The 12,031-nt window shown below is 36.8% G+C and overlaps 1 protein-coding gene across 1 annotated transcript; it reads right to left on the bottom strand.

The window, feature by feature from the left end:
- Positions 1-374: 374 nt before the first annotated feature.
- LOC123890677 (uncharacterized protein At4g04775-like) lies at positions 375-1,180 on the bottom strand. Its single transcript, XM_045940333.1, has 2 exons — positions 727-1,180; positions 375-641 (listed from the first exon to the last, which is right to left on the bottom strand). Exons 1-2 carry the CDS (start codon positions 907-909, stop codon positions 375-377), a joined length of 450 nt encoding a protein of 149 aa, XP_045796289.1. The 5' UTR covers positions 910-1,180.
- Positions 1,181-12,031: the final 10,851 nt, after the last annotated feature.

Consider the following 12,031-nt stretch of genomic DNA (forward strand, 5'->3'; position numbering starts at 1 on the left):
CTATCCTGCCAACAGATTTATATATATAATCGCGCCCGCGCCCAGCTCAGGGGGGGTCTGCGCCCGGCTCAGATGGCAGAGAGCAAGGCTTCATTTTTCTTCTTCTGCTGAGCCCAGCTCAGGCTTGCTGCGCCCAGCTCCAACACCAGATGCAAAACTCTGTTTTTCTGCTTAATTTGAAGGCATAATCCAACAAAGAGCACAAGATCTCTTAACTAGTTTAGCAACACCATTAGCACTCTCTATTGGAGTCATATGTGGAGCACAAATATGTTTTGGTTAAAGCTAAAATACATCACATTCACTAATCAATAACATTACACTCACTAATCAACAATATTACACTCACTAATTTCAATCACTAATCAACAACCCTACTTGTGAACAACCATATACAAAAGTTGAATCACAATACAAGCAAATACAAAGTATTTTATAAGCTTCATGTCAACAACCAACATATCCAACTTTGAGTTTACATCTCTCTTGAACTTATCATTTTCATAATTGTTGTCAACACTAGTTTTCATTTCATCATCTTTTACTCCTTCTTTTCTTTCTACTCTTCTTAAAGATTCATTTGCAAGATAGTCTTCCCACTCATCAACCCACATGAAGTATTTGCAATTTGCACTATCTTCCTGCAAATTAACATAACATAGCATCATACACAAGCACAAAACTATAAACAAACATAAATTAAACACAACCACAAAAATGACATACTTTGTTTAGTGGGCATGTGTAGAATTGTCTCCCTGGATTCTTCAATGTTTTTGCTCTAAGCATCACTGTCTTTCTCTCACAAAAACAGTCAGGCCTCCGATCAAAACGTGAGGATGATGATTGACTTCCAATTTGGTTAGTTGAAGCTTCTCTTTGTTGTGAAATTGGTGGAACTCCTTTCATCTTTCAACTAATCGAAAATGGTTATGGAGATGAGAAGAGGAAGAAGATGGAGATGAGAAGTGGAGATGAGAAGAGGAAGAAGATGGAGATGAGAAGAGGAAGAAATGGAGATTGATTTAGGGTTTATAATTGGGGGTTATTTTCTATTTTAGTCAATTTAGTCCCTCAACGGTCATCTACCTTTTTGATTTTTTTTTACCTTCAATTTCGTCCCTGCCTACGTGGCTTCAATTTTTAAAAAGAAATGACACGTATTGGTCAATAAAGTCAACAAAACGGCCACATCAGCACTACCAAACGGTTCTTTGACACAAACTAACGACGGGGACTATTCTGACTAACGGAAGTCACTTTCAGGGATCGTAAATTGTTTTTTGATGATTCGGGGACTATTATGACAGCGAGTGCCACTTTCAGGGACGAAAGTGACAGTTTACTCGAATTTTATTATAGTGAAGTCAATGAAGCCAACTCTATCTATAAAGACGTGGCTCATAATTTAAAATGGAAATTATGGTGTTTGTTGGAATTATATGAGACATTGTAAAGTGGTTGCACAGCTACCGACAGGGTTGCCATTACGAATGCAAAGTATTAAACAAACAAATCCTAACATTTTCAATCTCTTTGGATGTCACAAAATATTCTTCATAATACACCCAAATTAATTGACATCCAAGTTGTTGCCTAATAGTCAGTAAACAAAGTTATTGGCAATTTCCTTTGGTCCTTACCATTATGGAGAGGAGAGTTTAAAGGCTATGGAAGAACAAAAGCATAGAGCCCTTGTTCATTTCTTAAAGAGGTGTAACAAACGTATTGAATTTCTCTTCCAATGTATGGATCAAGCGGCCGATGAGTTGAAAGACTCTTACATGTCACTTGATACCGATTGGAAAAATGACACATCAAAATTCCTTCGAATGATGATTCTTGATGGTTGTTTTATTTTGGAGATTTTTTAGTTTGTATTCTTATAATTTCTTATTATTAGGATAAAAAACCAATGGAGCTGTTTCAATGGAGAGAAGGGGTTTTTAATTGAGAAAAAAATCCGCACAACATTGTTATTGGTTAAGGTTGAACTTTGAAAAGAAGACAACACCCATTAGTGACATAGGAAAACCCAAATCATAAATAAAAGGGAATATGAAGAACAACATAGAAAGAGAGAACATCGAGAGCAGAGAGATTAAATCATGGTTCACCATGGAGAACATACATATGCAGGGTTTTGAGAAGCTAGGTCAAGAAGAAATTGAGGACGGTGAAAATTCTGTGAATCATGAATCACCAGCAAGATGGTCACGTGAGAGATAAAAGGGAATATATTGGAACCATCGGATCAAAACAAATAGACGGATATGATTTGGTGTCAACGGATCCTACACCAAGGTGTCAAAATTTATTTGACACAAAATCTAATCCATTCATTTCATTTAATCCAATGGTTTAAAACTATCACCAAAATAACTAATGTACATCAATATCACCTAATTTAAAACAAATCTTTATCATCATAAATGCACAATAAAATATTCTCTATTATTTTTTTTTGGACGATAAAATATTCTCTATTTGTTTTCCCAAACTTTTTATTTTCTCATTAGCATGACAAACTAATATTTTTATCTATTCTATATCTATACTATATATAAAGAGAATATATGAGTTTTTGTGTGGACTTTTCATAATACCAACAATACCCTTGATAGTTTTTTAGTAGCAACAAAAATCTTTTATTAACAAACTCACCATAACATAAGACACATTTTTTATATTTTTTTAGCAGCAAAAATCTTTTATTAACAAATTCACCATAACATAAGGCATATCATTCTAAAGGTCAAATTATTTATGCTTCTTTGTATATTAATCTAATGTTAATTTTCTGATATTGATTATTAATTTGTATTTTTAGTTAATAATCTCTTGATTTGATTTCCTATAATGATTATTAATTTGTTCAAATATTTCAGCAGGAAAGATGTCCCAAGCTATTGATTTTATCAAACACATCAACGACTCTAAGGAAACATGGACACTTCAAGTGCGTATTGTTGATTTGTGGTCTGTTGTCAACCTATCCAAGGGAACTGAACATATTGAGATGGTTGTTATGGATTCGAAGGTAAAGACTTTAAGTTTAATTGCATATTTGGTCCCTTATGTTTATTTTAAGTTTCAATTTGGTCCCTTACATTTAAAAAAGTTTCAAGTTGGTCCTTTTAGTCAAATTTTTTTAACGTAAGGGACCAAATTAAAACCTAAATTAAACATAAGAACTAAATATGCAATTAAGCCTATTTTAAATTTTATACCCTTAAATTTTATTTTTAGTTAAAAGATACAAAACATAAAAATCTATTTCATCCTATCAATATACCAACAATAACAATATATTAAAAGTAATTACTATCGAGCTTACTGATTTGTCCTCATCAACTTTAATAATATTCCAAATTTTCTACCTTTTTAAGTCATTTTAATCATTTGAATTCACAAAGTCTATTATTGTATTCGACAATATTGACAAACAGAAAAAAGTCTCAAACAAGAGTTCTAAAGTCCAACAAACAACATGGGTTCTATTGATGGTTGTCCACGGTGGAGTGATACTTAAAAATCACCCGAATGGCGCTCCACATAAGTACAATTTCACAGTCTTTTTCACCCTTACGGTTGAGACCTGATTGGTTTATGTTCAGCAAAAATACACACAAATGAGTTGAGTTTGAGACATAAATATTCATTCTCGTGAGTATATTTTTGTTGATCTGTCATCGATCAGTTCATTGTTTCAACCATGAGGATGATGAGAAATGCGAGTTTCTATTTCCAGGTGATTTTTGTTGTCGTAGGAGTTTCAAACGATTTTCAAATACTAGTTCACCATAGTTCACCATAAAATTTACCGAAAAACAAATAAACGCTAACTCAGCTAGAGTGCTAGACTACTAGTAGTATATAGAAAAAGTACGTACTGATCAGTTCCGTAACTCCATCCTGCAATGGTGGTGACTTAGGACAAAGCTTCCTTCCACTGTTTTATCCTGTGAGGATAATCTTGAAACCTTTTTTCTAACTCCAACATGGCTTCGCCAAACATAACATACCACTATGACGCCTTACATCCATGAGATGCACTTTGTAAAAGATTGGCCAAACAAGTTGGTTTTTCATCTCCATACACTCAAGGATGTTCACAAGTTCATCGAGACAACGTGTGGATAATGCATAGATTTCGGAGATAACAACAATAGAAATCCTTGCTTCCTTAATTGCCTTGAGAATAGGAGGTGAAAGTTGAAGTTGGTCGTTATCATTATGATAATTTTGATTTTGATGTGGGTAGGAGAATGTCTTGATTCTCTTGTTGCGCAGAGCATGATAGAGATTACCTGTGAAGGTACCGTAAGTGTCCTCCTGCCCTCTAAAACAAGGACGGATCCAGAAACTTGTTATACCGGGGGTCGAAAATAAGAATATAAAATTAATCTATATATTTATAATATACAAGTATAAGAATAATTATATTGATCCTTTATAAATATGTTTTTTATTAGTCATTTTGACTCAAACGTATCTTCATTTGTAAGTTTAGTTCCCAAATGTGAACTTTGAACAACACTTTTTTTTTTTGGTCAAGCAACCTAGTGGCTAAAAATTTCATTTTAAATGTGAATAAGTGGAGTGTCCCGGATTCGAACCCGGGCTCCTGCACATATAGTGCGATGTTCCTACCAACCGAACTAAGCTCACGGGAACGTAAGCAGCGCTTTTTTACCAATGAGGGCGGCTATGCGAAATTCCTAACATTAACAATGGACAATATATTGTCATAAACATGTATACTATTTTTTTTTGGACTAAAACATGTATACTACTAGTCACCATGCCCGTGCGTTCGCACGGGTCAATAATTGTAAATCAAATATATTATACACTACTAGAAATATGACATTTGGTTAAGGGATTCCACTTCAGGTATTGGTATACCTGAAGTGAAAAAATTTGGACAAGGGATTCCACTTCAGTTTTTTGGTATAAGCATGGTGGCAGTGTCGTAATTAGGTGGAAGTTTTGTTCTAATAGATTTCACTTCGGATTTGTATTTCCACTGAAGTGAAATCTCCTTCCTTGAATTAAAATTTAGAAAAACGTTTTCTTTAAACCTGTTCTAACCTGTATGCACGTTCTTTATATGTGGATTCTTGATTGTATATGCATATTCTTCTTCTTCTTCTTCTTCTTCTTCTTCTCACACACACGCTCATGCCAAGAACCCTAAATCCCCTAATCGTTGAACCCTCCATCAACACAAACGGGTTTCTTCTTCCTACTCACTCACTCACGAACCCTTGAAACCCTTACGAACGAAACCCACAACCAAACAGACGAAATCATAACCACACAGATTGAAACCCTTCGCAAGCCAGTATCAAGCTCACGTTCCTCACTGTCTTGATTGCCGTCCTCCTTTGCCGTCCCGATTGTCGTCCTCCTTCGCCGTCTCAATCACGTTCCTTTCAAACATAAGGTAAGCGAGTCACAAAACCCCCTTTTTATAAGCACTTGTTAGGTTAGGGTTTTTGATTGTGATTTATTTGTTGTATATTTCGCGTTGATGAGAGAACAGAAGCAAACCCACGAACATGACCGCTCTTCCTCATTCTTCAATTTCGAAACCCTAACACCAAAATCGTTCTTCCTTCTTCAATTTTGAAACCCAGCGTGTGTGTTCTTTTACTGTATTCAATTTTCTCATTTTCTTTAGGCTTTCAAATTGTTCAGAAACTGTGTTTTTTTTCTTTTCTGAATGTATTGTAGTTTTGCACTTTCGCTTGAATTTATTTCGAATGATTTAACCTGTTTGTGATGGAAGTAAAGCACATCAATGATTAATCTAATTTATAAGTTAATCAGAAACTAAAATAGATTTTAATGCACTTAATCTGATTAATGGAGTGTGTTTGATATCATATCATCCATTTTGTGGTACTACATTGTAAAATATGTACCAGATTGATATGAAAAATGTCTAATATATGAAAGTAATTGTAAATGTTATTCAATCGGTGTCTTCCTGTTACGGAGGTGGTGGATTACATTCAGCGGCTATCGTGGCAATGGTTTATGAACAATATTGCGAAGGCGCCGTGTTGCCTTTATGAATGGGTGTGGGATCCGGGTGACTGTATGCTGAGATGAGGCGGCGGTTCCCTGTTTTTTGGGTTCTGTTGCATAGTTGCTGCTGTGTTTCTGGTCATGTGTTGGGAGGAGTGGATGGTGATTTGATTTCTTCTCCTTTTGTGTGGACTGTAAATCAGTATTCCTGTGTATTGTGTTTTGGTTTTGCTTTTGTTGCAGCGCAATTACGTTTTGCGTGGTTGTATTTTTTTGTTTTCTGCTGAGTAGCTTCCTGTGGAGCCTTGCTGTTTGGGTTGTTCCCATCTTTGTCTTTCTCTTTGGCCTTCGTGTACTTCTTGTGCATGTTAAGTGCCTTTAATAATCGATTTTTTTCCTGCATCTTTACTGATCGAATTGTTTTTAAGTTTCATGGATTAATGTTGTTTATTATATGCAGCTGTTCTTTCTTCGCGTTCTAACTTCAAGACCAGCGTTCTTTCTTTGCGTTTATTGTTCTTTCATCATCAAGACTAGAGTTCTAACTTCATCGTTTCAGGTATGCCCCTTCCCTTACCTTGCATTTCCAATTTTACATATGACCAGAATATGTTGTTTGCTTAATGGAAGTAACAACTTGTATTCTGCAGTAATAATAGTAGCGATGAAAATTATTAGTAAGAGGATTCACCCTTGACAGGGAAGGACATGTTGGCAGCTAGTTATTGCAACCAGGGAAGGACATGTTGGCAGCTGGTTATTGCATGTATGGAAGCTCTTGCACGGTATAATATTAATAAACTTGTATCCTTGTTATTGCTCATGACTTTTTATGTCTTAATTCTGAAATTACAATGCTTAATTACTCCATGACAATTTGAGATCTATTGATTTGCAGCTTGTGTTAAGCGCTGGCAGTGGTGTTAATGGTTTCACCCTTGACCCTTCTCTTGGCGAGTTCATCCTAACTCACCCTGATATTAAGGTATTACTCTGCTAACTTATGGATCACTATTATAAATTGTTGTGTTATTCTCTCTTGATGTTCTCTCCCACCTGCCTGTTCAGTTCTTATTATAGTCGGGACCTTCTTAATTTCCTATTTGATGGATCCGGTATTAATAGGCCATACAAACTTGCTCAAGTTATTTTGAGGTGGATTCTCCTCTTCTGTCTGAATATCACTTTAATCTTTGAGTTTACTTGCTCTCCTTTTCTTTTTATAGTGTTCAATTGTGCAAATTTCTTTGTTGAGTAGGAAAGGATTGATGTTTAGGGCATTGAATGTGAATTAGGGGTTTATGAGACATTCACTTGTTTCAAATAGTCATGACACTGAATTGATAGATTTTGATAACTAAGGGTTGTAGAGTAGTGTGAACTTGATCTCTCTTTGTATTATAATTTTATGGACTTAATGTAGCATACTTTAGAAACATTTATGTTGAACCATCATGACTATTTTGTGTTTAATATCATATTAAGTTCAGGTTGTGCTAATGTGGATAAATATTGAAAGAACATACATGGTAAACTAATATTGAAAGAGTATATATTAAAATTAAGTTTGCATTTTATTATGTAGTAGTAGTAATTTAGTCTTGACGTTGTTGCTATGACTGTGTGTAGGTGTGGTGTCAAGGATCACTATGTTGAGGGGTTGGTGCTATTTGGTTTTGTGCTTCTATTTTCAAAGTTAACGGGCAATGATCCGACACATCACGAGGACCCACCCAAAGAGAGCAATTTCCCCAAACCTCCAACCACTTCGTTGAAACAAGGATTCTATCAATCCGACTCATCGCTCTACCATTAGCATGATACCAAGTGAACCGATGACCCAAAAGAGGAAGATCAACCAGCTCAAGATCGTTCAAGAAAACTCTAAAATCTCTCATCTCCGCATTTAGAGACGACTCTACATTCACCCCCCTTCGCTCCCCCGGCTCCCTAACCGCATTAAAATCCCCAACCACACACCAATTCCCACCACCGAAACCAGCCTTAGACATTAAAATATTATTCCACAATCTCCTTTTTGACAAAATATCACACTTCGAATAGACATTCACTATAAAGCAAATATTCTTCAACACCCCCCATTCCAAACAAACACCAACAAAACCTTCTCCCATAAAAGTAAAGACTAGATTAGAATTTACCTTATTCCAAATAGAAAGAATCCCACCACTTGAGCCTTCCGATGGAAGAAAAGCCCAACTACAATCTACCGAACCAAACAAACTCTGGCAAAACTTCTCCGAAATATCCCCCATCTTCGTTTCTTGTAACGCCAAAAAATTGACCTTTTGATCCCGCACCAAATCTCTAATTCTTCTCCGTTTCACCATCCCCCCTAAGCCACAAATGTTATAGGACATAACAATCATTGATAACCATTTCTTTGCTCCCATTCTTGTTTCTTCAACCTATCTCTCTGTTCATCCTCTGCCAAAACTTTTACCACCACATCATCTGGCTCTTCATATCTAAACCCCACATTTTTCTGAATATATAGCAGCTTAGAAGCATCAGAATTCAACTGGGATCGATTTTGATTCACTTCTTCTGTGTCAGCTTCCAACAATAAATTCAATCCAGAAGTAGGTGTTGGTTCAATTCTGGGCAAGACCACTTCCAAAATAATACCTTCCGCTGTTTCAGCAACTACTGTATCTTCCTTATCCACATTATCTGAGCAACACATCTCCCCACTCCCACTATCCTTGTTACTAGATTGAGACATCACAGTCTCTTTCCCCTTCCTTTTGCAATACCGTTTTCCCCCACCCTCTCTAACAGCTTCAAGCAAGCGCAAGCATCTCGGAGCACCCCGATGTGATGATTTTGGACGACCCCCTCTCCTTCTAGATCTTCCACGTCGAACTCCATTACTGTTAGGAATAATCTGTGTGACGTTTTCTTCATCAGCTTCAGAAAAATGGACTCCACCTCTCCTAACATCAGTAAGAGAAAAAGAGTCACTTAGGTCCAGCCCAATGTCCACTTCTTGGCCCAAAATAAAATCGGGTCCACCCGACCCAAAAGGAGGAAGAGAGAAAGATCTGACCCGGGTCCCGCACCGTCTTGGCTCCCAAAAAGCAGACCGAGTTACAACTTTCCTAGAGTCACAATGTAAATAATGTGGCCCACTTGTACATAAATCTTTTTCCACCATGTGACAAGTCTCCCTCACACTGTACCCAGCTTCCACATCCTCTCCCACCCTATCACCTTTTACCACCTTTTCACCTAGTGTCCCACCTACTTCCACCTCGTCAACATCAAACATCACACCCTCAGACTCAGTGTCCTTTTGAGCATTTGTTTCCTTGTTATCATTCAAATTACTTTCTGCTAACAAAAAGATAGATTGACTCTTTCCAACAATATTCAAGGACACATCTCCATCACCAAGTACATATTCCCCATGTGCCTTATGCTGACCTGGTTGAAAGTCAACCTCATCTTCTTCCTCATCCTCCTCATCCTCCACTGCACCTCCATGAACACCACCTCGAACCTCCATCGCTTCACCGGGAAAGTTTGAGGACTCCACCCAACTACACTCCTGCTCTCCATTTAACTGTTGTTGGTGAAAAACGTGTTCTCTAATATTTTGTTCCACAATCTGTAGAGTGTAAAGAACCCCCAAGGCTTGAACAACCAAAGAATCATCGATGTTACCTCTAAAATTTGTTGAAATTTTAATTCTTGCAACATCTAGTTTGGCTCTAGATGCTGTGTTATTATCAAAATCAATAAACTCTCCGTATTTATTCCCAATAGCTTTGAATAAAGATTCACCCCAAACATGGAGTGGGATTCCATACACTTTCACCCAAGTTTTTCTCTTATCCACAAAGCTAGATGGAGACCAAGGTCTCACTTCTTTAAAGTAGTAAGTCAGCCAATCAGCTTTGGCTTTACACAAAGCCTCCACCTCCCCCACTTTAGGACTATACAACAAGACCATGTTTCTCCCCATCTCAGAGATCGAGATATGAGCTAAACCCTCCATGTAGAGAGTTGTTTTAATCCTTCTCACCTCCACATCTAACGCCAACTTCCCTACAAAACTCCTCTCTAACTCCTCAAGCACCCTTCCATCCACCTCCACCTGTAACACTTCCTCCAGATCTTCACCCTTCTTAGTAACAACCTCCTGCCTCCTAGATTGCTGGACCAAAGCTGCTTTGAATGAACGGTTTGGTTGAGAACTCCCTTCGCCATTATTTCGCACATTCGATTCACCTATTTCCACGTTCTTCCTTGCCTCCTCCTTCCTCTCAAAGCGAGATTGGTTGATTCGTAACTTGAAGGAACCAAGCCACACCTCCTTCATACTTTGACTTAACACTGAAACCTCCTTCACATCTCGAAACTTCACAAACGCAAATCTCCTTCCCCACTTGTCCACTTTGTTAGGAATGTAAAGATCACCCACTCTCCCATATCTAGCAAAAGCCTTCCAAAGGTCCTCCGATGTACTCTCCGCCGGAAAATTAGTGACAAAGAAGGAGATAGAATCTTGATCAACATTATGGACGTAGCCATGAGGCCGACGTCTAGTTGATGGAGCCCTAGACCTTCCCCTCCTACTACCTCCAGCTTCTCTCTCTACCCTCTCTCTCTCTCTCTCATGATTCTCTCTTTTAGTGCAAGTATTGGTTATTTGTCTAAATCGGTTGAAACCTTAGATTTTATCTTTTGTGATGGAATAATTTGTAATTAAATTTTACTTATTTTTCGTCCGAATAAAAATCAATCAAAGGAGAAAAAGGGAAAAAAAAATATGCGCAAATTCAAAATTGACTATCAATTACCTTCTCCATGTCGTTTTCAACCTTGATCAATGTATGCAGAACTGTGATAGGTATTTGATTTTCAAGCATAAGAGAGTTTATATTGCAGTCTAATATTCTTGGGATTGTAAAAAAAAAAAAAAGGTACAGTAATCAATAGACTATTGCTTATGCTTATGATCAAATATTGTCTTTCATTCCGGTCTTTTACACCTATAAATAGTTCGTCTATTGTTGGTTTCTATTCATCAAAACCAAAACAAACATAAATTGTTTTTTGCATCGACCTTATTTACAATTTATAATGGCTCCAACATATGATTATGTTGCTTCGATAAATGCTTCAAAAGAGAGTTGGAACTTGATGGTTCGAGTTGTAAAGCTATGGTGTGTTAATGATATTGCTTCCAAGAAATTACCATTTTCAATGGAAATGGTAATGATGGACAAGAATGTAAGTGTTTTTTCAAGCAAACTCTTTTTTTTATTGTTTAATTACATTAATTAACTATAATATTCGGTGCTTCTTATTATGTATATGATGTTTTCGCTTCATTGTTTTTTTTTTTAACACATGCGGTTTTTTCTGGATATACATGATTTTTTTAGGTATGGTTTAGATACAAACTTTTTTTTATATATATGTATAAATTGTAAGATTTGTTTACGTTGCTTCAGTGTTTTAGATATGATTACGTTACTAAGACATCGTTTGTATCTAGAAAAAGAAAATCATGTATATCTAAAATATGCATTCATATGTAGCTATATTTGTATCTACATCATATACCTAAAAACAATTATGCATATCTAAAAAAGAAGCGCATATGTTAAAAAAAACAAAAAAACAGTGAAGCAAAAACATCATAAACATAATGATGACGCTTAGTCATTACAAGTCAATCCAAGCTAATCCAAGGCAAAAACTAGGAAATTATGTAAGATTTTGGTCTAAATCATGGAAAATCGCATGCCATGAAGGATGGAGTGCTGAACAAGAAAAGTAGTATATGCTTGGTTGTGGACCTGCGCGCGGCGCAACTATAGCTGCGTCCGGCGCAATTATGCTACTTTAGCAGATGGTTTCTTGCTGCTCTATGCGTCCGTCGCAGGAAGGCTGCGTCCGGCGCAGCAAGTATGGCGTCCGGCGCAGGAGGTGCTGCGTCCGGCGCAATTCAAGGAAATAGAAA

This window comes from Trifolium pratense, linkage group LG1 (genome assembly GCF_020283565.1).
Source record: "Trifolium pratense cultivar HEN17-A07 linkage group LG1, ARS_RC_1.1, whole genome shotgun sequence".
NCBI lineage: Eukaryota > Viridiplantae > Streptophyta > Magnoliopsida > Fabales > Fabaceae > Trifolium > Trifolium pratense.

Excerpts from the sequence above, each read along its gene's own strand:
- LOC123890677 (XM_045940333.1), bottom strand. The coding sequence starts at position 909 with ATGAAAGGAGTTCCACCAATTTCACAACAAAGAGAAGCTTCAACTAAC. Across the intron at positions 642-726 it reads ACACATGCCCACTAAACAAA|GAAGATAGTGCAAATTGCAA; the intron begins GTATGTCATTTT and ends GTTAATTTGCAG.